Source organism: Mustela erminea, chromosome 1, assembly GCF_009829155.1.
Source record: "Mustela erminea isolate mMusErm1 chromosome 1, mMusErm1.Pri, whole genome shotgun sequence".
In the NCBI taxonomy this organism is placed as follows: Eukaryota; Metazoa; Chordata; class Mammalia; order Carnivora; family Mustelidae; genus Mustela; species Mustela erminea.
Genome location: NC_045614.1, coordinates 18,370,931 through 18,398,645, shown reverse-complemented (window position 1 = coordinate 18,398,645; position 27,715 = coordinate 18,370,931). Strand labels below are relative to the sequence as shown.

Here is a 27,715-nt window from a genome sequence, read left to right as displayed (position 1 = left end):
ACTGCCTGGAAACCCCTGGCCAGTCCCTTTTCAGAGAAAAGCAAACTTTGACCTCCTGGGCTAAACAGCCATGGATGGCCTTGTTGTGTCCATGGTTGGCCTTGTGTGTCCTTGAGTAAACAGGAACAGCCAGGAAGTACTCTGTCCTCCCTGTAGGTCCGGAAGAGCCACTCCTTTCTGAGCCTGAGCGGGTGAAGGTATGTAGATCTGTGGGGAGGGGCTCCTGTGGGCTGGGACTTTTTTGCCTGGGCCTGCAAGGAGCCCACTCTCAGCAGGGGCCTGTGAAGCCAGTAGGGTTTCCTGTGCAGTGCCCTTCCTCCTCCAAGCCTGTAGGAAGGCTTGGGCTGTGAGCCTCTGAGCACCTGGTGCCTTGGTCATTTGGTCACTCCATTCTTGACCTTATTTTCTTTGTGTAATGTTTCCTCAGGATGGCATGGGATGAAATGACCTCTGTGGGATGTTCACCCACCCGATGGGGGTAGGAGGTGTCATATCTGTGTACAGATAAGGGGTGCTATGGGGTGAAGTAGGTCCTAAAGGGTGTGCAGTTGAGTGAATGGATTTCAAGAGGGGAGAATTCCAGGTATGTGGGAGGCTCCCCCCACTCCTCACAGGCTGCGCAGGCAGAAAGCCAAGGGGACTGAGGTGGTGATGGGTGTGTGGGGGGGGTGGAGGGCGTGGGGTCTCTGATGCCAGAGGCCACGGATAAGGGAACTGGGAAGGGGGTGCTATGCTGCTGCAAGGACCCAGGTGCTCAAAGTAGGGGTGGAGGAAAGGAGTGACAGGAGAAGTTGGTGAGAGAGAAATTGGAAGGCAGAGTTGGGTAGATGGAAGTTACAGCAGACTCTTGATGGGAAGGGTGGTGTGGCAGGTGGCAGGAGAGCCCCTGTGGTGTTGGCTCTTTGGACAGTAGCCAGTGTGGGTGACCTAGACCTGGTTGAGGTTCTCCCTAGCCTGTGGAGACTATGGGGGTGATATGTGTGTGTGTGACAGATTTTGCCTCCCAGGAGGCTATCCCAGTGTGGCTTGAGCCAAAGGATGGGCCAGGTCCGGCTCCTGAGTTCGCAGTGGGCAGGCCAGGCTGTGTGTGAAGGGCCCGGCAGAGGGCACAACTGGGCCTCTGTGCAGCAGTTCCTCCCTAGAAAGGCCCAGGTACGTTTGCCAGTGAGGGAGTCCAGACTTGCCCAGGGCTTCTCAGCTGAGGGTGGGTCCAGGTACAGGCCTGGAAGGAAAAGGAGTAAATGTGTCCTTGCTTGTGCACTTTGCAACCCGTGTGCGCTCCTTTAACAGCCGGCTAGGTGTGGCATCACCTCCATTTGTCGGTGAGCAAATAAGGCGTGTATGGGGGGTGGAGGGGGTCAGGTTACTAGGCTTAGTGGTGGCCACAAACCCAGGCCCAACCCCAAAGCCTGTGCTTCTCTCGCACAGCCAGAGTTTGGGGCCGGAAGGAGGGGGTGGCCATTAGGGAGTGTGGAGAGCAGGAGCGGTGGGGAGACACCAGGCGCCGAGAAGTTCAGGTAAAGAAAGTTGGAGGGCGGCCGCAGAAGGGAAGGAGGGAGCTCGAGGCGCTGGAGCGGCGGTGGTGGCTGGCGAACCCGCGGGGCTGCTGAGGGGCGAGGGCCGCGGCGCGGCGCCTGCACACCTGTGGGTGCCCAGCGCGCCCCCCGCCCGGCCCCGCCCATCCCAGGAGGGCTCCGGATTCCGGTTCCTGCGAGGCGCGCAGGTGAGGCCGGGCGGAGTAGCGCCGGGCCGCCCGCGCCCCGGGCTCCGCTCTCGGCACTCGGCTCGCCTGGCCGCGACCCGCGTTGCCGTGGCTACCGCCGCCGAGCAGCCCGCGCCCCCACAGGGAGGGGTCGAGTCCCCCGCCCTCGGCAAGTGCGGAGCCCGCAGGGCTGGAATGCGGGGTCCCGGGCGGCTCGGGGCCGCGCGCCCGGCTCTCGCGGCTGCTTCCGGCCTGGCCTTGGCGGCGGGCGGGGGGGTGGGGAGGGCGGCCCGGCGGGCGCTGGGGGAAGGAGCGAAGCCCGGCCCGGCCGACGCGGCTTTGTCTCCTTTGTTCCCGGCGGTGGCAGCGGCGCGGCGGGAGGGGCGGGCAGCGGGCGCGCTTTTCCGCCCCTCGGTCTCCGGGTAACAGCTGCGGCGCGGCCGGAGCCACCTCCCGGCGTGGGGGGGGGGGCAGGGGACAGTGAGACCGCCGCGCGCAGATCCCGAGCCCGCAGCGGCCGGCGCCCGCCTCGGCGCGCTCCTCCTGCGGGGCCTGGCCGGGTGGTGAGTGCGGGGGCCGGGGACCCGGGGCCGGAGCGGGGGGCGGGGGTGGCGGTGCGGCCCCGGGGGGAGGTGGGCAGCTTCGGCCTTGATGCTGCCGGGCAGGGGCAGCCTGGGGAAGCGGTGGGCAGCCGCGGTCCTTAGAGTTGGGACCGTACTTCTCCGCACTGAAGGAAACTCTGGCGGCTCCGCCTGTAACGCGATTGGGAGACAGAGGAGGTGGAGCTGCTCCTCCGCGCCCCCTCCTCGCCGCCGCCTCTGCCGGGACCGGCCGGCCCCTTCCCCGCCCTCCCAGGACCGCTGGTGGGGTCCTTGCCCCTTGGCCGGGGGAGGAGGGAGGAAGGGCCGATGGGGAGGTCGAGGCTTCCCCCTCTGTATGCAACAGCCCTTCCAGGCTATGCTCCAAGGCGGACTGTGAGCCTTGTGTTAGGCATCCCCAGAGGGGGACCCCGCAGCCCCCAACATGACCCGGACGGTGGGTGATGAGCACTCAGGGGTGGTGCATAAATGGTGCCCCCCCACCCCAGCACGCAGGCTGCGGGCAGAACAGTGTGCACTACAGCACTGTCAATGAATCTCTCCCTCCGGGACGCTGGGCACCGAGCAGGAGTAGGGGAAGGAAAGGCCAGTGTCCCACTGATCCCTGGGACTTGGTAGATGAGGGCCCGAGTATCACCCCTCCAGAGGTGGAAGGGCAGAGTTTGTTAGCCCCTTTGGTTGGTGAGGACAGCCCCAGGACTACTTTCTCTTTGCAAAAAGAAGTTAGGCAGCTGTGGGCTCTGCTCAAGAGGTCCAGAGAAAGGTGGGCTCAGAAGAGACCTCAAGGCAAGCACTGGGCCCCAGTACAGGCAGGTTAGGCTTTGCCCAGGAGTTTGGAGGAGGCCTGAGATCTGGTGATCTGCAAGTTGAGGACACGAAGCCTGGCTCCAAACCAGCCTTTACAGTCTGCTCTGGCTTGGTTATTAATAAAAGTGAGCCTGACAACTTGTCCCTTTGAGAGGCCAAGTGGCCTGGAGAGGGGTGTGGGCCCCGTATCTCCCCTACTGGCTGGATTTCTTCAGCAGTGAGATGGGGCTTCTTTCAACGTGTAAAGAACACTTGCTTTGTGCTGATATCTGGCTCAGTGGCTGGAACCTCTGAATCAAAAGCCACACTCCTTGCCTGCAAGGAGCTTCAAGTCCAGAATGGAGAGGGTGGAACAGGGAGAAAAGTGGCCTTGGTCGGTGCCACTCACGCCAGCCACACACTGTTCCGTATTTAATGGCCGGAGCAGTCCTGCCTCCCGTTCTACAAACCGGAACTAAGGCTCAGCCCAAGGCAGAGCTGCTGTTCCCATCAGGATGGTAGCTGGCTTTGTCCATTCCATCCACCATAAGGAGCCTGGAGGGAGACAGGGTAGGCTCTCCTGGGAGATGATGGTTGGGAGTCTGAGTTAAGCAGATAGAGAGGGAGTGGGCATTCCAAGTGGGTAGGAGTGTGAAACAGCACACAGTTAGACCAGCAGAAGCTAATAGCATCTGTGGGGGGAGCCCCAGCACGGATTAGATGGAAGAGGGCGTGGACTGGAGGGCTTTGACCTTTATTCTTCAGGCCTGGGTCTGCTCCAAAGACAGGGGAGAGAGATGCTCTGATTCTGCTTGAGGATCCCATGAGGTAGGAGGGGCAGTCTGGAGGGGCTGGGGGCTGCTCTGGCCTGTGGCAGAGGGTTAGGGGAATCCAAGTGCCCAGTAGGGCGGAGAAGATGTCCTTGCCCCTCTCTTCCCCCTTCTCCACCTGTGGTACACAGGGAAGGGCAAGGGTGGTGCTTTAGTGACTGAAGAGGCCCTTCACTTTTCCCAGAGTGGCTCAGCCTCCAGCCTCCTTTGTGGCCTGGCCAGGATCTATTCTGATCCCTTCCATTTTCCTGTGGGCCACTCGACCCAGTTGTGATTTTACATTTGGGGAGTGTCTTGGTTGCTGCCCCTTGAGGGCTGGAAAACCTTGGCACGCAGTAGGCTCTGAGCAAATGTTTGTAAGCGAATGGAATGACTCTTGGTCTAACTATGGACCTTCTGCCCCTAGCACATCCCTGGGAGGAGGTGGCCAGAGGGAGTGGGCAGTAGCTGAGTGCAGGAGATGGTCTCTGCCCATCCTCGGGCAGACCCTGTCTTCCCAGAGGAAGAAACTCTTCTCCCATCCCTTGGAAACAAGGTGGGGGGCTCCTGGGAGCCTGGCCTTGCCATAGTCCTAGGTTCACGACTCTCCCTACTGTCCCTTTTCCCCCACCCCCTCGGGTAGCAAACAGAGGCAGCCTTGTTCCCGCTCCCATAGAGCTGCCCTGTTCTCCGCACACTAAAAATGGAAACCCCCAAGCTATTTCGGGAGCAGTGCCCAGCTGGGCTGTGGCCACCGCTCCCCTGCTCCCACCAGGCTGCTGGACCCTCCTCCGAGATTTAGGCCCAGCCTTCTCACTCTGGGACAGTCTCGGTAGCACCTTGGCGGGGTCTTGGCTGGGAGGAGCTGACCCCGGGCTGAGGGAGACTCTCCCTCACACAGCCTGGCAGCTGGGTGGTGGGAGGGGCCAGGCAACGTGGCCTGGGCAGAGGCAAGTAGGGAAAGTATCTTCCAGCCTGGGAGCAGCACTTCTTCAACCCGGTGTTCCTGGCTGGGGACCACCCCGGGGTGGGGGAAGATGGTGGTCTCATGGTTTTCTCCTCCTGGCGGGCTTTGGGTGAGGGGGCTACAGGGAGGGATCTGGGAGGAGAGCAGGCACCCAGGCTCTGAGGTGGCCCTGGGGATGGGGAACACAGCTGGACATGGTGACTTCCTCTGGGACAAGCCTCCCCCCCCCCCCCGCCCCCCTGCCGCAGCCCTGGGCCCTGGCTCTACTCTGACCTGCAGGAGAAGAAATAGCAAGAGATGCGCCGGCTTCTGCGGCCCTGTAGGCCTTAGGGCTCGAACCAGGGAAGTGTGCATGAATCCGTGTGTGGGGGAATCTGAATGTGGGTGGGTGTGCCATGCGCTCGTTGTGGAATGCCTGTCTGTGCCACGTACATGTTTGTGTAAGGAGGTTGTGTCTTTGCGCAGGTGTCTGAGCGGGGGTGGGGGAGTATGTGGCCTGTGTTTCTGCGTGCGTCTATGTGTGGACATGTTGTGCCTGCATGCGTCTGCACCTGTGCTAGGGCCTGTGTGCTTGTGTGTGCGTGTGCATACGTGGGGCTGGCAGCATGTGTGCTTCCTGGGGTGTGCAAGCCCATGTCTGCTCATGTGCTGGTGTCAGTCTGGACTAGGACAGTCCCTGGCCCCTGGGGAGGGTATGGACCTGGGTGCCCTGGCAGATTTGGGGCAGAAGGTGAGAAGAAGGGAGAAGGGGCTGCAGAGGAACAGGGTGATGCTGGGGGGGGGGCTGCCAACCGCGGGGCTCCTTCCTAGCTGCCCTTTCCCAGGCCCTGAGGGTGCCTGGTTCCGCTGCCCTCCCCCTCCCTGTGTGGGCTCTGAGGAGGCGTCCCCTCTGGAATGTGTTTGGTGGCCGAGGGCCAGGCTGGGCCCAGTTCCACTGGCAGGCTGGGCAGCGGGAAGGGGAGCCCGGGCTCCCACGTGCCTGCAGCCCAGCCCCCAGCTTCATACTCTGCTATCTTCCTGGCTAGGTGACTCCCACACAGGTCATGCTGTTGTCTCCTGATCCAGCCGGCCCTGCCAGGTGAGCCTGACTACAAACCTAGGCACCTGGGAGAAGTGTGAGTCCGGCTTCTTCTTAGCGCTCTCCGAGGTGGTGTCCAGTCTTTCAGGCTCCAGCCCTGGCAGCCTCAACCTCCGTCATTTCACCATTGGTTCTGTGGATTCCTTCTGGATTCCTGGCCTAAAAGGCCCCCCATCTAATTCTTGCTCTGCTCTAATATGCATATGGCCCATGGGAACTTGCCCTCCCTCTTTGCCCGCAGGCTGCTGACATCTGTGCAGAGTGGTCCTCTCCCTCCTAGGGGCCCTGAGCCCCTCCTTCCCCTCACCTGTGCTGCTGCCTCTTCCAGGCCCTGGTCCCTGGGGATGGGATGTTTCCCCCATCTCTGGCCCTCTGGCCCTTCCCCTGGGACTCTGTGATGACACAGGGTGGTACAGGGTGAAGGGGTGGTGGGGTAGGATGGAGGTCCTCCTGGGACAAATGTGCTTGCAGAAAATGGGCCGTGTTGAAATTTCCAGGAAAGATGTCCTGACCCTTTGCTGGTGTGCCGTCCTGGGGCCATCCTGGACCATAGTGCCATCTAAGCCTAGGCCTCCTTTGCTCACTCCCTGAGTTAGGAGGATCATCTTGGCAGTGTGATAGCCCTGTCCCACCAGTGGCCCATCAGTTCTCCAATTCTCTCCTTTCCAGGTGACCATGCCTGCCCTCGGCCCAGCTCTTCTCCAGGCGCTCTGGGCCGGGTGGGTCCTCGCCCTCCAGCCCTTTCCACCGGCTTCTTTTGCTCCCAACGGCACACACCTGCAGCATCTGGCACAGGATCCCACTTCAGGCACTCTCTACCTAGGGGCCACCAACTTCCTGTTCCAGCTGAGCCCTGGGCTGCAGCTGGAGGCTGCTGTGTCCACTGGCCCCGTGCTAGATAGCAGGGACTGCCTGCCACCTGTGATGCCTGATGAGTGCCCCCAAGCCCAGGCCACCAACAACCTGAACCAGCTGCTCCTGGTGAGCCCAGGGGCCCTGGTGGTGTGCGGGAGCGTGCACCAGGGGGTCTGTGAGCTGCGGCGCCTGGGGCAGCTCGAGCAGCTATTGCTGCGACCCGAGCGCCCTGGGGACACCCAGTATGTGGCTGCCAATGACCCTGCGGTCAGCACGGTGGGACTGGTGGCCCAGGGCTTGGCTGGGGAGCCCCTTCTCTTTGTGGGGCGGGGATACACCAGCAGGGGCGTGGGGGGTGGCATCCCTCCCATCACAACCCGGACCCTGTGGCCTCTGGACCCCCAAACTGCCTTCTCCTATGAAGAGACGGCCAAGTTGGCTGTGGGCCGCCTCTCCGAGTACAGCCACCACTTCGTGAGCGCCTTTGCACGTGGGGCCAGTGCCTACTTCCTGTTCCTGCGGCGAGACCTGCAGGCTCAGTCTAGAGCCTTCCGTGCCTATGTGTCCCGAGTGTGCCTCCGGGACCAGCACTACTACTCCTACGTGGAGCTGCCTCTGGCCTGCCAGGGGGGCCGCTACGGGCTGCTCCAGGCTGCGGCTGTGGCCACATCCCTGGAGGTGGCCCAGGGGGAGGTACTCTTCGCAGCCTTCTCCTCGGCCGCTCCCCCAACCGTGGGCCGGCCTCCGTTGGCCGCTGCCGGAGCATCTGGAGCCTCTGCCCTCTGTGCCTTCCCTCTGGACGAGGTGGACCGCCTTGCTAACCGCACACGAGATGCCTGCTACACCAGGGAGGGCCGCGCCGAGAACGACGTGGAGGTGGCCTACATCGAGTACGATGTCAATTCAGACTGCGCCCAGCTGCCGGTGGTGAGCTCCAGCTCCTCCCTGTCTGGCAGTCACAGCTAGGCAGGTGGCCCGAGCAGTCTGAAGGGGAGCTAGCGGTGGTGTGGGGGCTGATGAGGTCAACAGAGGTAATGTGCTTCCTTTGTGCCTGGGTGATGGAAAGATGCCTTGCTGAAATCGTGGTGCGCAGAGGTCAGAGAGCCAGCCGTTCGGAACTGGGCTTGGACTGGACACTGCAGAGCGCATATTTGTATGGATGGACTGAGGGTTCTAGGGTGTGGGCCAGGGACCTTGATTATAGGGGGCTGGGCCGTGTTTTAAGTTTTTGAGCAAGGGAAATTGAGACTTGCTCTGGCTTCTGGATGGAACACAGGGAAGAAGCCACACCCAGCCTCCTGAGTGAGGGACAGGTGGCAGGGGCCCAGGGGAGCAGACTTGGACAGAAGGACTCAAGCTTTGGGAGGCTTTGGACAAGTGGTCCAGGGGAAGACTGAGCGCATAAACTGGGGCAAGGCCAGGCAGAGAGACTGGGGTGAGGGTGAGGTTTCTAGGGGCTCCCAAGGAGAAGGATGAGGGAATAAGGCTGTCCCAGGAGGCCCGGCAGAGAACAATCATTTGGGAAGAGCTGGCTGGGCCAGGTGATTGGGATGTCCAGGGAGGGTCTTACTAGGCTTGTTGCCTGTAGGACACCCTGGATGCTTATCCCTGTGGCTCGGATCACACACCCAGCCCCATGGCCAGCCGTGTACCCCTGGAAGCCACACCCATTCTGGAATGGCCAGGGGTTCAGCTGACAGCTGTGGCAGTTACTGTAGAGGATGGACACACCATTGCTTTCCTGGGTGACAGTCAAGGGCAACTTCACAGGGTGAGTGCACAGGAGGTAGTGGGCCCTGTCCCAGGGTCTGGAGGGAACAGGCTGCTGGTGATCAGCCTGGGCAGAGCTATACCTGTGACCCCTGGGGCCAGGATGAGGGGGTCTGTGACACACCCCTGGCCTGAAGGCTGGGAGAGATGATTTAGGCTTCTTTTCCCAGGGCTGGGTGTTAATTTACCTGTGACCTCCCCCACCTCCTCCTCAGGGGCTGGGTGGCAGGACCTGTACTGCCTAGGAGAAAACTCTGCTTCTAAATTGCTTCACTTTAGGGAGAGGAGAGGGCCTTGGGTCTGTGACCACGGACCTGGGTCCCAGAACTTGTCTCTGATCTCAGGTCTACTTGGGCCCGGGGAGTGATGGCCACCCGTACTCCACGCAGAACATCCAGCAGGGGTCTGCTGTGAGCAGAGACCTCACCTTTGATGGGGCCTTCGAGCATCTGTATGTCATGACCCAGAGCACAGTGAGTGCCAGGAGGGAGTTGGGGCCTTGCTGCTGGGAGGGGCGTTGGGGCTGTGCCAGGGACCCATGAGTCACTGGCGTTTGGATTACCGTCATAGCTTCTCAAGGTTCCTGTGGCCTCCTGTGGTCAACATCTGGACTGTGCATCTTGTCTTGCTCATAGGGACCCATACTGTGGGTGGTGTGTGCTCCTTGGCAGGTCAGTGCTCCCCTGACTCCTGACCCTTGACTTATTCCCCAGCCCCAGCCTCCTGCCCTCACCTGCATAATTGCCCTGTCCAGTACTCCTGGTCATCACTGATCCTTGACTTGCAACCCCTGCTCCCTGGACGCCCTACTTTCCTTCCTCTATCCTCCATTCTGGGCATCAGTGCCCTGCCAAGGTAGACATAGCCTCGTGTCACAGCCCACCTGAGGCTCCTGCTCAGGTCCCCAGGGCTGGGAATGTCCCTGCCCCCCTGAAGGTGGTTCCCCATTATTTTCATGCAGGTGCAGTCGCCACTCCGAGTGCTCACGGGGACAGGGCCCAGAGCGGTGGCTCTGGAGCTTCCAGCCCGAGCTAGGCTGTCTGCACGTGGCAGCCATGAGTCCTGCCAACATCAGCCGAGAGGAGCGGAGAGAGGTGAAGGAGCTGGGCGGGCGCGTCCCTCACGGGGAGGGCTCTGGTGATGGGTCGGTACCCCACGTTTTAGTGTCAAGTGCTCCAAATACCACGTGGCCTTCCACCAGTCATTTCTCTTGAGGCCTTGCTTTCTCTGTTTCTAACCCAGGCTAGAGGGCGTTTATGAAGGCTTGGGGCCCACCAGCCCTCAGGGGCCACTAGCCCCTGAGCCTGCTCACCTCGGCTGCCCCGGAAACAGGCCCTGGCCTGCTGCCCAGTGGCTCCAACAGCCTGGCCTGGCCTCTCTTGGCAGGTTTTCCTGTCAGTGCCTGACCTGCCGCCTCTGTGGCCAGGAGAATCCTATTCTTGCCAGTTTGGGGATCACCAGAGTCCCGCCCTGCTGACCAGTGCCGGTGTGATGTGCCCTTCCCCAGACCCTAGTGAGGCCCCAGCACTGCCAAGAGGAGCCGGTGGGTGAGAGAAGGGGCCAGCTCTGGGGCTTGGGAGCCCCACCCTCTTCCTTTCTTGCTCTAAGGGGTGCAGTTGGGGTGAGGCGTGAATCCAGGCAGGGAGCCCTGAAGTAGCACCTTTCCCTGAGTCCCCTCAACTGCCCATTTCGTGCCCTGTGGACTGTGTTGCAGACCCTGGGTGCTCCCCTCCGCTAAGGGGTGTGAACCCCACTCACCATGGGCCCTCTCTTCCTGCTTTGCAGACCACGTGTCCATGAGCGTGGAGCTCAGGTTCGGTGCTGTGGTGATTGCCAAAGCTTCGCTCTCTGTGTATGACTGTGTAGCGGTCACTGAGCTCCGCCCGTCTGCGCCGTGAGTCCCCTCCCCCGCTGCTGACCCCTGGCCCCCAGGCTCCCCCACAGTGACCCCTGCCCAATGGCTGCACTCTGTGCAGGTGCCAGGCTTGTGTGAGCAGCCGCTGGGGGTGTAACTGGTGTGTCTGGCAGCAACTGTGCACGCACAAGGCCTCGTGTGACGCCGGGCCGATGGTGGTCAGCCAGCAGGTGAGCGGGACCCCCAGCTGGCCCCCACAGGGTTGCACGGGTGTCTCTGACGGCCCAGGGTCTGTGTGCCTGCCCCGCTACGTGAGGCTCTGTCGCGAGCCCCCCCACCCCGACCCCGGAGCTGCTGTGTGTGGCGGACTCCCTGGAATTTCAGGAGAGAACGTTTGTGGCTGAGCGGCAGGGGAGGTCTGGGCCTCGGGCCCCACCTCAGCACAGATGCCCCTGGAGCCTGCCCTCCCCTCCCCTCTCTCCTTTGGAGAATTAACGGGCTGTTTTTGTTTCTCTTTCCCTTGGTCTCCTTTCCTCCTAACACACCCTTTGCCTGCCTGCCACCTGCTCCTGCGCCTGCCTGCTGAGTGGCCCCTCCTGTCTTTCTCTGCCTCCCCCTTCAGAGCCCGCTTCTCTCCCCAGCCCCTCCAGCAGGAGATGTACCCACCCCCTTCCCTCCCAGAAGCCCCCAGGCCCCAGTCACCTCTGTTCCCGACAACCTTCCCGTGGAGCCTGGGGTCCCCTCCACAGCCACAGCCTCGGCTGTCCCACCTGGGGACAGGCCTTCCCTGCTCAGCCCCTGGGGGCCAGGGGCGGGTCCTGGTCCGGTACCTGCCTCCGCCTCCACAGAGTCACCTCTCCATGAGGAACCTCCCCCTCCCGACCCCCCCAACAGACCTGGAACTGCTGTCCCCGCCCCCACTGACTCCGGACCCACGGCCACACCCGAGGACCTCTCGGCCTCCCACCCATCGCCCTCAGATGCAGCAGCACTGCCCCCCGCCCCTGCAGACCCCGGCCCCGAGGCCGACCCCTCTGCGGCACTCCTGGACCAGCCCCCCGGCACTGCTCCCACCACCACTTTCCCAGGGGCCGCTGGCTCCGTGAAACCTGCCCCGGACTGGCTCACGAGAGAAGGCGGCGAGCTGCCTGAGGCGGACGAGTGGACGGGGGGTGACACGCCCGCCTTCTCCACTTCCACCCTCCTCTCAGGTGATGGAGACTCGGCTGAGCACGAGGGCCCTCCCGCCCCCCTCATCCTCCTGTCCAGCCTCGACTACCAATACGACACCCCCGGGCTCTGGGAGCTGGTGAGGCCCAGCCCAGGAAGGAGGCCTCAGGGGAGGGGACACAGGGCAGACGCGCACCTTACCTGCCTTGCGATCCTGCATCAGGAGGGATCGAGGGGCAGAGTGGGTTCTGCAGCTCCACGCTGGCCTTGGGCCCTGGGTTCTGCACAGGGAGCCTCCAAGTTGACCGGGTGGGCGCCATAGACTGCCTTGCTCTTGGTGTCTGCAGGAGGAGGTGAACCGGGGGCCAAGTGCCTGCCCTTGTGTAGACAGCGTTCAGGGTTCCATGCTAATGCCAGTGCACGTGGAGCGAGAAGTCCAGCTGCTGGGCAGGAACCTGGGCCTCCTCCAGGTGAGTGTGTCCTGTGGCAGGTGGATGTGTGGCCTCCTTGGCTGTTGGTCAGCTGTATGCAAGCCTTGGAATGCAAGAGGAGGGCTTGGCCCTCCGTCCCAACCCAGGGGCTCTGTGAGGGGCCCTGGCAGGGCTCACTGGGTCCAGCTCCTCCAGTTGCCCCACCAACTGTGTCATCTGCCCCCAGGACAGCCCAGGAGACAGTGAGTGTGTGATGGAGCTGGAGGGCCGCGAAGTGGTGGTCGAGGCCTGGGTGGAGTGCGAGCCTCCTCCAGACACCCAGTGTCGTGTGACCTGCCGGCGGCACCAGGTGCGGGTCACAAGTGCCGGGGTGGGCGAGGATGCACTGACCATGGGCCGGCCACTGGCCTCAGCTGGCCACGCCACGTTCATCGTGGGAATCTGCATTCCCCGGCTCTGGCCTCTGACCCTGTGTGCCTTGGGGTCCCTGTTCCCCAACTCTGACCTCTGACCTGGTGCTCCGATAACTAGTCCTTTTGGTCCTTTCTGTGACCATGCCCCCTCCAGGCCTGATGCCTCCCCTGGCCCCAGGCTCTGACCCGACTCCCATTTCTGCAGTTCAGCTATGAGGCTCTGCAGCCAGAGCTGCGCGTGGGGCTGTTTCTGCGTCGGGCTGGCCGTCTGCGTGTGGACAGTGCCGACGGGCTGCATGGTGAGCTAGTGGGGGCCTCTGGGGCCGCGGGACTCCTCTACACCCGCCTCTCACGTTTGTCTCTGCTCTCTCCAGTGGTGCTGTACGACTGCTCTGTGGGACATGGGGACTGCAGCCGCTGCCAAACTGCCAGGCCCCAGTACGGCTGTGTGTGGTGTAAGGGGGAGCGTCCACGCTGCGTGGCCCAGGAGGCGTGTGGCGAGACCGAAGCTGTGGCCGCTCAGTGCCCCGCCCCCCTCATCCACTCGGTGTGTTGCAGTACTGGCGTGTCCCTTCCTCACCACTGCCTTTAGAGGGAGGGCAGGGGTGCAGGAGGCCTGAAGGAGGGAGGCTGGGTCTGCATCCCCGGGCTGCCCAGGGGTGACTGCCAGGTGGAAGTGTTCCAAGTCCATGTCTTGGAACAGGTGGAGCCACTGACTGGGCCCGTGGACGGAGGCACCCGTGTCACCATCAGGGGCTCCAATCTGGGCCAACACGTGCAGGACGTACAGAACACGGTCAGGGTGGCCGGGGTGCCCTGTGCCGTGGACGTTCTGGAGTACGAGGTCTCTAGTAGGTGAGTTAGCTGGACCAACGGGAGTTCGGCACACCTCACGGGCTCCCTGGTGGGCTTTCCTGCACTTGGCCGCCCACCCACTCCTCATCTGTCCTTCCCTCTCCCCCTTTCCCTGCTTCTGGCCGCAGGGCCTCAGAGCAAGGGTTGAGGCCCTGGAGCGTTCGCCTCCACTTTGTGCACAGGTGTGCATGTTCCTGGCCTGGGCTGCCGGGGAGTCACTGCTGGGCCTAGGCCTGTCTCTACTTAGAGCTGACAGATGGCCCCGTCCAGGTGTTTTCACCTGGCTTTCTGGTGACCAGGGACGTAGTTGTGGTAGCAAGGTTCTCAGATCCCAGATGACTATGCTCAGGGGCTTGCTGTCTGCCAGCTGCCCTTTCTGTCCCAGGCACTGCTGCAGGAGGGCACCTCAGGATGACAGACTTGTGGCCCGCCTGCCGAGTCCGGTCCCTGGGACCCCAGCTGCCTTCCCAGGCCTGCAGCTGATAGAGGTTCTGGCCCATGGTAGCCTGGCTGGCAGTTGCAGGGTCCCAAAGGTGCCCACATAAGACACTCCCAAGGCGATATCCATGATCAGCAAATCCAAAACCCAGCTGAATATCTGGGTTACCCGGACAGCCTGTCCAAAGCCACCATGGAATGGGTCCTTCGTACCCACCCTCAGAGATCTGGACTGAGTAGGCCCATGCTGGGACCCCATAATTTGTATCTTATTTAACTTATTTATTTTGGTAATCTGTATTTTATTTATTTATTTTTGAAGATTTTATTTATTTTTTTAATATTTAAAAAAATATTTTTAAGAATTTGTCAGAGAAAGAGAGCGCGTGCATGCTTGAGCACAAGCAGAGGGAGCAGCAGGCAGAGGGAGAAGCAGGGTCCCCACTGAACAAGGAGCCTGTTGTGGGGCTTGATCCAAGACACTGGGATCATGTCCTGAGCCAAAGGCAGAGGCTGAACCCACTGAGCTGCCCAGGCATCCCTATTTATTTATTTTAATATTTATTTATTTATTTAGTTTTTAAAAGACTTTATTATTTGACAGAAACAGAGTGAGAGAGGGAACACAAGCAGGGAGAGTGGGAGAGAGAGAAGCAGGCTTCCTACTGAGCAGACAGCCCGGTATGGGGCTCGATCCCAGGACCCTGAGATCATGACCTGAGCCAAAGGCAGAGGCTTAACCACTGAGCCACCCAGGCACCTCCCCTATTTATTTATTTTTAGAGAGTGAGTGGGCACGCATATGTGTGCAAGTGGCAATGGGGTCGAGGTGGGGGAGAAGGGCTGAGGGAGAGACAATCTTAAGCAGGCTTCATGCTTAATGGGGTGCCCGACACAGGGCTCGATCTCATGACCCTGAGATCATGACCAGAGTTGAGATCAAGAGTCAGACACTCTAATTGACTGAGCCACGCAGGCACCCCCTCGTAATAAGTATTTTAAACTAGACATTGGGGGGCACCTGAGTGCCTCAGTTGGTTAAGTGTCTGCCTTCGGCTCAGGTCCTAATCTTGGGGTCCTGGGATTGAGCCCGGCGTCGGGCTCCCTGCTTATCAAGGAGCCTGCTTCTCCCTCTCCTGCTGCCTCTCCCTCTAGTTTGTGCTCTCTCTCTTGCTCACTTGCTCTCAAGTAAATAAATAAAATCTTTAAAAAAAATTAAAAGTAAACCAGACTTTGTTGGCACACGTGGTTTCCCCCTTCAGTGTGTTATGACCAAAAACTTGAGGTGATCGTCTAGACTGTTAATGATTTTAAAACCATGAGACAAAGGTAACTTGCAAAGTTATTTATAAAGAGATTAAAATATTCGCTGGTTGGAGTCTCTCCTGGTTACTTCACACATCACTTGTTCTGTTTTCCAACGTGCTGGCAGTGAGTGTGACCATGTCATGGATTCGCGCCACTGCCAGCTTCATGTTGGGGAAATTGATTTGCCCCAAGCTTGTTTTCTGGCCGAGAACCAGCATTTTCTGAGATTGTTCACTTTCCCTTTCCGTCTGTCCCCCAACCTGACTAGAGGCTTCCAGGGACTTTTTTTTCATGAGGAAATCAAGTTGCCACTGCTTTGCGAGTGGTGTGGCACGCGTGGTGGTGGTTAGGCCAAGCATTAGCTCAACCCCTCATCCTAGAGCCAGCCCTCAGGGCTCCTTATAAATTTGTGCCACAGAGAGAGGGGGATTCCCCTTCATCAGGGGGGCCTCAGGGTTGGATTTGAATAACTGAAACTGTGAATAGGAATTCGCAGGGGCCAGAGCCCCCTGGAGTGCCATAAGGCATTCCCTCCAAAGCAAGAGCATCTCTGTCAAATTCAGGAGCTGGAAGAACACCTGATTGAGTGGGGGCAAGGAGGGGGCAGCTGAGTCCATTTGAGGGAGCCCTTGGTGCGGCCCAGCACCCCAGCCTGCCCTGTGCCCACAGCTTCGTGTGTGTCACTGAGGCCAGCGGCGGGGAGGTAGCTGGCACGGTGACGGTGGAGGTGCCAGGAAGAGGACGTGGCATCTCAGAGCACGACTTCGCCTACCAGGTGAGGTGCCCCCCCCCCCCCAGCCCATCTAGTTTTGCCCTCCTGGGGCTTCCCACTCTAGGCCCTTCTGTCTGCCTCAGGCTCCCCTGGCTTCTCTGAGGGTGGCCTCATGCCTGCCTATCTCTCCCTACCCCTGTTCCCACAGGACCCGAAGGTGTATTCCATCTTCCCGACCCGGGGCCCCAGAGCCGGGGGCACCCATCTGACCCTGCATGGCTCCAAGCTCCTGACTGGGCGGCTGGAGGACCTCCGAGTTGTCGTTGGAGACCAGCCTTGTCACCTGTGAGGGCTGCTTCCTCACTCTCCCAAAATCCATGTGTTCCGGGGAGAAGACAGAGGGGCAGGATGCTGGGGAGACCGGAAGTGGGGGAGAGGGTCAGGTCTGCTCCAGCAGAAAGTGGCCAGATCTTCCCGAAACTGGGGCTATTGTGGGAAGGCGGCCTCCAGGGTCACCTTTAGAGCTCTCAGTGGGCTCTGAGGGAAGCGAGTGGAGGCCTGAGTGGGCCCTGTGTCCTGGCCCGCCTTCCACTAGTCCCTCCCTTCCGTAGGCTGCTGGAGCAGCAGGCCGATCGGCTGCAGTGTGAGACCAGCGCCCGCCCTACGCCTGCCACGCTTCCTGTGGCTGTGTGGTTTGGGGCCACTGAGCGGAGGCTTCAACAAAGCCAGTTTGAGTACACATCAGACCCCAATGTCACCTCTGCTGGCCCCACGAAGAGCTTCCTCAGGTGCTGGGCCAAGTGGCTGCATGGCATGTGCTGGCGGTGGGGGGGATGTCTTTGCAGCTGTAGGGCATGGAGGGGTTGCAGGGCTTCCTGTGGGCGTTGTGACTCCTGTGCCAATGGCAGGGAGAGGGACCATGTGGCTTGGGCTGGGCTAGGCGGGTTCTCAAAAGCCACCCACGGTTCATGGTCTGTCTTGCAGCGGAGGACGTAAGATATGGGTCCGTGGCCAGAATTTGGATGTGGTACAGACACCAAGAATCCGAGTGACTGTGGCCCCAAGAGCCCTGCTGCCTAGCCAGGGGCTTGGGCGGAGGCGCCGCGTGATCCCGGAGACGCCATGCTCCCCTGGGGCTTCCTGTGGCGGCCATCATGTAGGAGACCCACGGGCGTCCCTACGAGGAGACCCTTGGGGCTAGCTGTCCCCCGTGTCACCCCCACTCCCTGTGTATAGCTGTGGGTGGCGGGTACCAAAGCGGCGCTCTCCCTGTCCTTGCTGGACCCCCTTCCTGCATGGCCCTCAACGGATCCTCCCTGTCTTTCCTCCCTCTGCCCCAGTTTGAGGAGCCGTGCCACGTGAACTCCTCTCAGCTCATCACGTGCCACACGCCTGCCCTCCCAGGCCTGCCCGAGGACCCCTGGGTCCGGGTGGAATTTATCCTCGACAACCTGGTCTTTGACTTCACAACGCTGAGCCCCACACCCTTCTCCTATGAGGCCGACCCCACCCTGCAGCCCCTCAGCCCCGAGGACCCCACCATGCCATTTCGGCATAAGCCCGGGAGCGTGCTCTCTGTGGAGGTACTGTGCTCACATGTGGGTCCACGCAACCCTTCGCTTTGCTGGACATTGCTGCTGAGGGAGACTGGGAGTTGGGGGGGTGGGGCGGGCATGGCAGCAGAGCAAGAGCCAGAGGACTGATCTGGCTCTTCACCCTTCATGTGGCGAGGGCTGAGGGGTTGGTGGGGGCTGCCTAGCCTGCCACGTCGGGCAGGAGCTTGGGTCCTGCCGCCTGGGTCCCAACACATTCTGTGGCAGGAGTCTGAATGACAGTATGTAAATGGTCTGGCACACACAATAGCTGGGAGCATGGTACACAGTAGGTGCCTGGGCTGATGCCCGTTTGGCAGCCTGGCTCAATGTGGACAGGCCCTTGGCATGGGCTCGGACATGTGCAGTAGCTGGGCATCCCGGACCACTGTGGGTGGACAGCCCACCGTTGTATACCACTGGCCCACAGACGCAGTAGGGGCTCTGGTTTTGTGAGTAACTGGGTGTCAGGGCTGGGGAGGCGACTTTAGATTGCCCAGCTTTTTAGCTCTGGAGGAGTGAAAGTGTGGGGAAGAAGAACGGGAAGGGCAGAAGAGGGTCGGGGGCAACTTGGGAGATAACCATAGACGGCCGCCTCCCCCACAGGGGAAGAGTGCTGAGGCATCATCAGTGCTGCGCCCGGGGTGGGGGTGGGGTGTCAGGACTGTCCTTCCCCCCCTTTTGGGGGAATGGGATCTGAGTGACCACGAGCTCCTCCCCTTAGGGAAGAGTTCTGAGTAATCTGTCAGTGACCTCGTGTTCCAGGGGGAGAATCTGGACCTTGCGATGTCCAAGGAGGAGGTGGTGGCCATGATAGGGGATGGCCCCTGTGTGGTGAAGACGCTGACCCGCCACCACCTGTACTGTGAGCCCCCCATGGAGCAGCCCCTGCCCCGGCACCACGCCCTCCGAGAGACACCGGATGCTTTGCCTGAGTTCACGGTCAGTAGGTGGGCGTGGGCTGGGCCAGGCCCTGGGCACGTGGCTGAAACCTTGCTCACTGGATGCTTCCCATGTAGGTGCAGATGGGGAACCTGCGCTTCTCCCTGGGCCACGTGCAATACGATGGCGAGAGCCCCGTGGCTTTTCCCTTGGCAGCCCAGGTGGGCTTGGGGGTGGGCACGTCTCTTCTGGCTCTGGGCGTCATCATCATTGTCTTCATATACAGGTGGGTGCAGCCGGCTGGGGCTGGGCTGGGGCAGCGAGGGGGGTGTGGCTCTAGAGGAAGGGCAGACGAGGCCAGGGGTCGACAAATGTTCCTGGAAGGTGCCAGAGAGTACTGATTTTAGGCTTTCATGGGCCAGGTGGCTTCAGTTGCTGTGGTTCTGCTCTGCTTTGTGCAGAAGCAGCCATAGACGAAAAGCAAACTCACGAGTGTGGCCGTGTGCCAACAAATCTTTATTGGCAGAAACAGGCTGTGGGCCAGATTTGGCCTGGTTGTAGTTTGTTGATCCCTGGACTAAACCGCTGGGCTAGACTGGAGGTGGGCTTGCGCAGGACGGGACAGGCTAAATTATTCTGAGCGACGCCTTGGCTTGGCTGGGCATGGCTGTGTTAGACGGTGCCAGCCTAGGCCAGGGCGAGGCTGGGGTAGATAGGCCTGGGTCCGGGGCACCAGAAAGGGCTCTGTTCTGGTCCGGCCTCCCCCTTCCTGACCTTGGTGCTGAACAGGAGGAAGAGCAAGCAGGCCCTGAGGGACTACAAGAAGGTCCAGATCCAGCTGGAGAATCTGGAGAGCAGTGTGCGGGACCGCTGCAAGAAGGAGTTCACAGGTGAGGCTGACGAGCAGAGGCCTGGAGGATGCTCCGGGGTCTGCCAAGCCTCCTCCCATGGCATGGGTCCCAAGCCCCAACCCGGCCTCCTCCGCTCCACAGACCTCATGACCGAGATGACCGATCTCACCAGTGACCTACTGGGCAGTGGCATCCCCTTCCTCGACTATAAGGTGTATGCCGAGAGAGTCTTCTTCCCCGGGCACCAGGAATCACCCTTGCACAGGGACCTGGGTGTCCCTGAGAGCAGGCGCCCCACCGTGGAACAGGGACTGGGGCAGCTCTCCAACCTGCTTAACAGCAAGCTCTTCCTCACCAAGGTGCCAAGCGCCCCACCCCAGGCCCCAGGCCTCTCCACTGCTGGGAGAAGGGGAGGGAGGCTCCTGGCCCCGCCCCTGGGGCCTCAGCCCTGCCCCTTCTCTGTCCCTCCCGTTCTGAATCGGCCCCTCCCTCCCCATCCTGTCTCCTGGACCAGTTCATCCACACCCTGGAGAGCCAGCGCACCTTCTCGGCTCGGGACCGCGCCTACGTGGCATCTCTGCTCACCGTGGCTCTGCATGGGAAGCTCGAGTATTTCACTGACATCCTCCGCACGCTGCTTAGTGACCTGGTGGCCCAGTACGTGGCCAAGAACCCGAAGCTGATGCTGCGCAGGTCTGTGTGGCTGTCGGAGGCTGTGGGGTCTGGGGGGCTGTCAGGGCTGGAGGCAGGAGCTGAGGCAGGCCGCCTGGGGTAGAGGAGTCTGTAGCTCAGACGGCTCTCCGTCCTGCCCCTGCCCTTTCCTGTCCTCCCAGGACGGAGACCGTGGTGGAGAAGCTGCTCACCAACTGGATGTCCATCTGCCTGTACACTTTTGTCAGGGTGAGAGAGGCAGGGGCAGGGGCAGGGTTGGGGGAGGCAGGGTGGGAGGGGCTTACTCCCCCTCCCCTGTGGTGGGGGTAGGGCTCTCAACCACACAGCTTCTGGCCCCCAGGCAGCTCGGACACTCCTGCCCAGCAAGTCTCAGTCACCTTAGGCCCTCTGCGGCCCGTCCCCCTCCCCAGCATGGGCCATGCCCCATACAGCTCCGTTTCATGCCCATCATCTGCCCCAGGAGGTCCTCATAGCCTGTCACTCCCCTAGGACTCAGTAGGGGAGCCTCTGTACATGCTTTTTCGGGGAATTAAGCATCAAGTAGACAAGGGACCAGTGGACAGCGTGACTGGCAAAGCCAAATACACCCTGAATGACAACCGCCTTCTCAGAGAGGATGTGGAATACCGTCCCCTGGTGAGTCCGGGGGAGGGAGAGGGGGGAGGAGGGTAGCAGTGGGGAGGGACAGAGCATGTGAACGTGTTCGCGCACAGTGGGGTCAGGCCCTGGTGAGGATGAGCGTGGGTGGTCGTGGTGAACATCTGTGTCTGGTTTACAGCGGGCCTGACTTCTGGCTGGCTGCTGGGGAAAGGCTTTAGACTGGCTTAGCAAGACAGCAGCTTGAGGCGGAGGACCTGAAGGACCAGTGCCCACCAAGCCCAGGCCAGCTCTGTCAGACGCGGCCACCTCGTCCTCTGGGTGGCTTTCTCCTTAGGGCAGGCCTTTCCTCAGTGACCCACACGGGGTGCCTTTGGGAAAGTCTCATTCAGGCTCACTTCTCACGCAGGCTTCTCTCAGGTGCCTCAGTTGTGCCAGGAACCTGGGGCCCTGAGTTAAGAGGGCCTTGTGTTCCCTTGTTTTTTACTGCCATTCACTTACCTAGTGCACTGCGTTAGGTACTAGGGTCACGGTGGAGGGAGCCACTGTCCCAGGGCCAGGTCGAGGGGGGGAGGGTTGAGGACAGTGAAGAGACAAGAATTAAGGACTCTTCGGTGCCTGGAGGTCGTAGGTAGTGGCTTCCTCATGGTTGTCCCTGTCCCTGCGTTTCGGTCAGCCGAGGTGCGGCACGAGCCATAACTGCTCCCGTGTGTGCCTCTGTAGACCCTGAATGCACTGTTGGCTGTGGGGCCTGGCGCGGGAGAGGCCCAGGGGGTGCCTGTGAAGGTCCTGGATTGTGACACCATCTCCCAGGCCAAAGAGAAGATGTTGGACCAGCTTTATAAAGGAGTACCTCTGGCCCAGCGGCCAGACCCCCGCACCCTGGATGTCGGTGAGGGTGGTGGAGAAGGGTAGCCTGGGGGCCCAAGCCAGAGTGAAGGCTGGGCTGGCCCTGGCTCAGCCCTGCATGGGCGGCGTATCACTCAGTGGGCGTGGGGCAGCAGTGGACTGTGGAGTCCCTCTGCAAAGACAGCCTCTCACATGGTGAGGGCCCGCAGCCCTAGTCTTTGCAGAGCATGGGGGTGAGGCTGCCCCCTGATGGTGGGTCTGTGCCCCTGTGGAGGAGGAGGTAGACCGCACCTGCAGGAATGGTGTCCTGGGAGTCCTCAACCCACCTTGCTCTCGCAGAGTGGCGGTCCGGGGTGGCTGGGCATCTCATTCTTTCCGACGAGGATGTGACTTCGGAGGTCCAGGGTCTGTGGAGGCGCCTGAACACCCTGCAGCATTACAAGGTGGGAGGGGTAAGAGCAGGAGGAGGGGTGGGGGGGTGGGGCTGGTGGAGGGGTCACTGGCTGTGATCCGCAGGTCCCAGATGGAGCGACCGTGGCCCTGGTCCCCTGCCTCACCAAGCACGTTCTCCGAGAAAACCAGGATTATGTCCCTGGAGAGCGTGAGTACTGCCCACCCCCTTCCAGCCCCCACCCAGTCACTGTTCTCTGCCCTCTCTTTGCCCAGTCCCCAGTAACAGGCAAAGTCCTCTGGACCTCAGGGTGGGCGTGTGTCTACTTCCCTTCCACTGAGAGAAGCCCTCAACCCATGCCTCTGCTCCTGGAAGTTGGCAGGACCCTAGGGGCCCAGGGAAGGTGGTACCTGATGAGGGGTGAAGAGCTGTGGGGTCTTGGCACAGGGACCCCAATGCTGGAGGATGTGGATGAGGGGGGCATCCGGCCCTGGCACCTGGTGAAGCCGAGTGAGGAACCGGAGCCCCCCAGGCCTCGGAGGGGCAGCCTTCGGGGCGGGGAGCGCGAGCGAGCCAAGGCCATCCCTGAGATCTACCTGACTCGCCTGCTGTCCATGAAGGTGGGGCAGGACGGGCGGGGAGGGAGGCTGGGGTCAGGGCCAGGCCAGGCCTCAGGTCTGGGCTGCGGGGGAGGACGGCTGCTTAGGGGATTTGGGGTGGTGTGGGGCTTGCATGAGCATGGTGCCACTGGGCGTCCGAGGCCGGGCTGGGGCTGAGGTTCCCTCCTCTTGTGCTTCCCCTCCCCCACAGGGCACCCTGCAGAAGTTTGTGGACGACCTCTTCCAGGTGATTCTCAGCACCAGCCGCCCCGTGCCACTTGCTATTAAGTACTTCTTTGACCTGCTGGACGAGCAGGCCCAGCAGCACGGCATCTCCGACCAGGACACCGTCCACATCTGGAAGACCAACAGGTGGGGAGAGGTGGCGGTGGCTGGAGCCGGGTGAGCCAGGCGTGCTGGGGTCTCCTCTCCTGCTTCCCCCGAGTGCTCACCGGCCACGCCTGCCCCACCCGCAGCCTGCCCCTGAGATTCTGGATCAACATCATAAAAAACCCTCAGTTTGTGTTCGACGTGCAGACATCTGATAACATGGACGCCGTGCTCTTGGTCATCGCGCAAACGTTCATGGATGCCTGCACGCTTGCTGACCACAAGCTGGGCCGGGTGAGTAGGTCTCGCCGGACGCGGAGGACACGCCGGGGGGCTGGGGAAGCAGGAGCCGGGGCTGGGCAGTGCTGTGTGCACCCAGATTCCAGGCTTGGCCGACAAGGTCCAGGAGGAGGGCTGGGGGAGGCTGGTGACTCCAGTCCCAGGCCGGGCTTTGTTCCCAGGAGGTGGCAGGGTCTCGTCCTCAGAGATGACCCCTCCAGAACCAAATCCAGCAGGCAGCCTGGAGCTGTTGTGGGACCGTAGAAGCCACCTGTCCACCTGGTGGCCCCCACGTCACCTCAGGCTCCCCTTCTCCCAGTCGGGGCTCACTGTAGCCAGAGGCCCAGGGATCCGGAGTGACTCCCAGTTCTACATGGGGCGGAGGAGGTGTCTGGCTGCCAGAGCAGTGTAGACGGGAGAGTCTGGGGCAGCGAGTGCCCGGCGTGGAGCAAGGTGCTGCTGAGAGGAGCTGAGAGGCTGATGGTCAGGGCCAGGGCTGTCTGTCGGGTAGCACGCAGTGGCGGGGTATTGTCACCGCAGTAAGAGCCAGCAGAGTCCCATGACAGATAAGGGCACACGGCTGCAACTGCTCAGGCCCCCAGCAGGCAGGGCTGGTGGCTCCTCAGGCCCAGGAAGGGAGCCTGTTACCTCTGGAGAGATGGATCTCTAGGCCTCTGTGGAGAAACAGAAAGTTCGGTTCTCTTCTGTAGTGTTGTCTTGTGGGACCCATTTTTGTTCCGTGTGTACCCATCACTCCGTCCACAGTGAACTGAGAACCACGGGGGCCACCAGGACCTGGGGCCATGGTGGGTGGGTGCTGCATGGTGGCGGGGTTCTTCCCCGACCTTCACACTGCCTCCCCTTGCCAGCAAAAGTGCATATGCTTGCTGGGTAGCTCAGCAATAGCCCTAGCCAGGAATGCCAAGCGTCCCCCTATGGAGAGCGGCTGAGAAGTCACGCGTGCTGGCTCCGGCCCAGGGACTCGCACCACTGCCCATGCAGGGGCGCCATCTTGCCTCACCCTCCCCGCAGCTTCGGGTTGAGGCAGCGGGTGCCGAGAACAGAAGTGTGCTGCCCAGAGCCCACTGCTAGGGGGCAGAGCTGGGACTGGAACCCACTTCGGTGGTGGGGGATGGATCTGGGTGTGTCAAAATTGTGGGTCCTGACTGGAGAGGCCTGCTTCAGGTGCCAGCTCGGCCACTCAGGGTGAGGTGGAGTGGGGCCATTTACTAAATAGTGGGGTTAGTTTCCTGATCTTGAAGATGATTACTTGGGGAATGAGCAGCACCAGGAGAAGCAGCATCAGGGCCCCACACGCTGCTGCACCCTCCTGGCCTGCATGTCTCCTCCCTGCTGGGTGCAGGTGGAGGCGGATGGAGCTGAGAAATGACTGGAATGATTCGGAGAGAAGCTTGGGGTGACAGGAGCAGAGGCTGGACATCGGTGGGTGCGGAGGAGGTCCTTGCAGAAGGAAATGGGCTGGGGGCACCAACTGCCCCAGGTGCCTGGGACCCAGGGGTTCTGGGGATATTCGAAACGGGGGAAAACCGGGACAGTCGGTCACCCTAAGGGGCTCTCCTCTTTCTTTCCTGCTGCTGCCCAGGACTCCCCCATCAACAAACTTCTATATGCTCGAGATATTCCCCGTTACAAACGGATGGTAGAAAGGTAGGAGGGTGAGGTGGTGGATCTGGAAAGGGGATGGGTGGACAGAAGGATGGAGGTTTGTGGCTGCAGCCCAGGGGTGGACCCTGGTGGGGTGAGGCATGGCTCATTATCTCAGCAGCCGCCATACCCATGGTCTCTGACAGGTACTACGCAGACATCAGGCAGACCGTCCCTGCCAGTGATCAAGAGATGAACTCCATCCTGGCTGAGCTGTCTCGGGTATGGCCCTCCCTTTGCTTCTTGGGTTGGGCACACGTCTCCCACTGTGAGGATCCTGCTCTTTTGCCAGGAAGCCCTGGGGACATCAGCAATCCTGTGAGCTGGTTGGGGTGGGACCCATCTCATCAGCAGAAATGTGGAATTTTCCAGTGACCACTCTAAAGACCAGGGCTCCCAGCACCTCACTACAGAGCAGCAGAGGCTTGTCCTGGCAGCTGCCACCGAACCTGACTCAGCTAGGTGCTGGGGGGCCTGCAGCCGTGCTGGGGTCAGGGGACGTTGGGTCCCAGGCAGTGAGGTGGCTGGCATCGTCCCAGGATGGCCCATGCTGGCCTGCTCTTGCCTCCATACTGCTCTGCTGCCCTCAGGGGTGTAGATGTGCCCATAAACCACACCCAGTAACAACAGGTGGTGGAGCTGCATGGGGGGGCTTTGTGTGCTCACCTGACCCCCCAGGAGCTTCATAGCTCAGGTGATCGTAACCCCGTGGCCCTGATGAGGAGGTGCAGACTCCCAGATGGCCCCATAGAGGGGCCTAGTGTGACCTCACAGGAGACAGGAGGGAGATCAGAGCAGACTGACCCTGGGTCACAGCCTGGGAGCAGCACCTGTCCCATGGGGCCCTGCCACCATCTGGGACCCCAGGCTCCCAGCTGGCTCCTCAAGGGGAGAGAGCCAGGCCCTATTCACGCTGCAGACCCGGGACCCCTGGTGTGCTTATGGGGCTTCCTGTGCAATACCTGTCCCTTCTGCCTCGTCCCCCGAGGGGCTGGTGACACCCCTCATCTCTCATCTCTTGTCTCCTCCCTAGAACTACTCTGGGGACCTTGGGGCACGAGTGGCCCTCCACGAGCTCTACAAGTACATCAACAAGTACTATGACCAGGTGGGCAAACCCGCACAGAGCCCCGGGGCCTGATGGAGAGAGGGGCGGGACTCATGGTCCCCAGGGCATGGAGCAGGGTGTGCACTGGTGCTGGCTGTGCTCTAACCTGGCTGTGCCCTCTCCGTCTGGGCTCCTCGGCGGCAGCAGGGATCCCAGGCATTGGGGAGGAGCTGCTGAGGATCTGCCGTGGCCTGGAGGTGGAGGGGGGGCACATGCTGGGAGGGACACACAGCTGCCACCCATGTCCCGACCTTGCCCTGACTCGCATCCCTCCTGAGTCTGCAGTGGCAGCATGCCGAGCACGGCCACCTCTGGGCTGCCTGCGCTGCCAGCAGGGAGGGTCCTGCCGGGGGTGGGAACGGGCACAGCAGAGCCAGCGAGGGGGCGGGCTGGGCCCTTCCTGGACTGGGCCTCGAGATCAGAGCACCCACGAGTCAGCCAGCTAGGTGCTTGCCAGAATCGCCCACCCCCGGTGTTTGTGTGGCACCTGCGGCGTGGCTGTTGCTGTTAGAGATGAGGAGCCTGCCTCGTGGCCCAGGCCTGGAGTGAGGACAGTCATGCCACAAACGAGGGACGCACAGATGTGAATGCGGGCACAGCGACTTTGCTCCAGCAGCACAAGCCCCTGCATGAGGGAGGCAGGGGGTGGGGTGTGAGGCATCTGGAGGCCTCTCCCGGGCCCTGCCGTGCCCCCTGTGGCAGCCCCCGCTTGTGCTTCTGTAGTTGTGGGTGTGGGGTCGGGGAGCTCTCCGAGGGCAGGATTGCATGGGGTCCACCGTCGCGGGGTCCCTGCTCCTTGCCCAGTGCCTGGCAATAGGAAGTTAGGAAATGCTTCTTGCGTGGTGGACAAGGGGAGCCGCGATGGCTGAAACAGGGCTTCTAGAGGGTTCGTGGCGAAAAGGTCAGCATGGTGAGTGCAGGTGGCCTCCACTCAGCGCGATCTTACCTGTGGAGGTGGATGCTTATTACCATGGGTGCTAAGTACTGAGTAAAGTACCTCATTCTCACCTCTGGAATCCTTAAAACCCTATGCTGACCTCACCAGCCCAGCCCTGAGGAGGTGAGGGGACTCGCTGTGCTCCCAGGCCCCCGCCCCCCGCCAGGCCGCAGCATTTGAGGCAGCCCGTGGACGAGCACAGGGAAAGGTGGTGGCGGGCACCCCTGACCGGCTGGTCTTGGTTGCAGATCATCACTGCCCTGGAGGAGGACGGCACCGCTCAGAAGATGCAGCTGGGCTACCGGCTCCAGCAGATCGCAGCTGCTGTGGAGAACAAGGTCACAGACCTGTAGGGACCTGGCCAGTCCTGGCCTGCCATTGCCTCAGCCTTGCCTGGGCGGCCCCGGAGCCGTGAGGGAGAAACTACCTTCTTAGATGCCTGTAGTGCCTGACAAGCCGAGTTAGTGGAAGGTGGCTCCCAGTTCCTCTGGGGGCTCTGGCCTGGGCCCTGCTGGACCTGCCTCGCAGGCCTGGGGCCTTGAGGCTGATCGGGTGGGGCCCAGCCTGCTCCCTGAGCCCAGTGACCCTGTGGGCTATTTTGTGTGTGACGTCAGTCTGTGGGGAGTCAGGGACTAAGGGTTTCCAGAGAGTGGCTGGTGGGGCCTCCAGCCCCTGGAGAGACTGTACTGTTCCTGTACACTGGCCTTTATCCCGCTGGGATGCAGAGGGGGAGGAGAAGAGCCCCACTTCCTGTCCTGCCTCTATCATCCCTGACCTCAGTTTAGCTGCCTCTGGCCTTGTTGCTGCTGTCACGTTCCTAGGTCCGAGAGAGGAATGCCTTTGCTAGGCCGCTGCAAACTGACCCCTCCGCGGGGCCTGCTGCCTCCAGGCCACCCTGCCTCAGAGGCAGCCCGTAGTGAGGGCCACCTGCTGCAGGCGCCCGGGGGAGAGTGGTGGCCCCACTGACCCAGATCTTCATTAAAGGATAACACACTGCATGGCGTCTGATGTGTGGGCTCAGCCCAGCCCCTCCCCTGGTAGGAGGTGGCAGCCGGCCTGGCGGGCCCTGGAGGGAGGTGGGATCTGTACCCTGGGTCATGTGTGTGTGTGTGTGGGGGGGGCGGTTCTCGTCACCCCATCCAGGATGGGCTGGGGAGCCTGCAACCCGAGGCGGGGTGTTGGGGGCTGGTCTGAGTCCCATCAGGGGCCCTGCCT

General features: G+C 61.5%; 1 protein-coding gene across 12 annotated transcripts; it reads left to right on the top strand.

Annotated features, from left to right (window-relative positions):
* The first annotated feature begins 1,158 nt into the window (after nucleotides 1-1,158).
* Nucleotides 1,159-27,498, top strand: PLXNB1 (plexin B1). Of its 12 annotated transcripts, none has more exons than XM_032318655.1 (38): nucleotides 1,159-1,322; nucleotides 5,889-5,941; nucleotides 6,765-7,723; nucleotides 8,385-8,567; nucleotides 8,911-9,039; nucleotides 9,137-9,237; nucleotides 9,528-9,660; nucleotides 9,953-10,109; nucleotides 10,352-10,460; nucleotides 10,543-10,651; nucleotides 11,044-11,730; nucleotides 11,939-12,061; nucleotides 12,249-12,371; nucleotides 12,641-12,734; nucleotides 12,810-12,982; nucleotides 13,139-13,290; nucleotides 15,706-15,811; nucleotides 15,957-16,093; nucleotides 16,360-16,536; nucleotides 16,733-16,904; nucleotides 17,089-17,331; nucleotides 18,106-18,282; nucleotides 18,360-18,508; nucleotides 19,012-19,112; nucleotides 19,215-19,432; nucleotides 19,588-19,766; nucleotides 19,907-19,973; nucleotides 20,235-20,381; nucleotides 21,066-21,234; nucleotides 21,531-21,634; nucleotides 21,708-21,792; nucleotides 22,030-22,202; nucleotides 22,393-22,553; nucleotides 22,658-22,805; nucleotides 24,394-24,458; nucleotides 24,602-24,677; nucleotides 25,489-25,563; nucleotides 26,749-27,498. In XM_032318655.1, the coding sequence occupies exons 3-38, from the start codon at nucleotides 6,866-6,868 to the stop codon at nucleotides 26,851-26,853; spliced, it is 6,165 nt and encodes a 2,054-aa protein (XP_032174546.1). In that variant the 5' UTR covers nucleotides 1,159-1,322; nucleotides 5,889-5,941; nucleotides 6,765-6,865; the 3' UTR covers nucleotides 26,854-27,498. The 12 variants fall into 12 exon arrangements, with proteins under 12 accessions (XP_032174546.1, XP_032174500.1, XP_032174553.1 ...); XM_032318609.1 differs by having other exon boundaries at nucleotides 6,611-7,723; XM_032318662.1 differs by lacking the exon at nucleotides 1,159-1,322 and adding an exon at nucleotides 1,367-1,517.
* The last annotated feature ends 217 nt before the right edge of the window (nucleotides 27,499-27,715 follow it).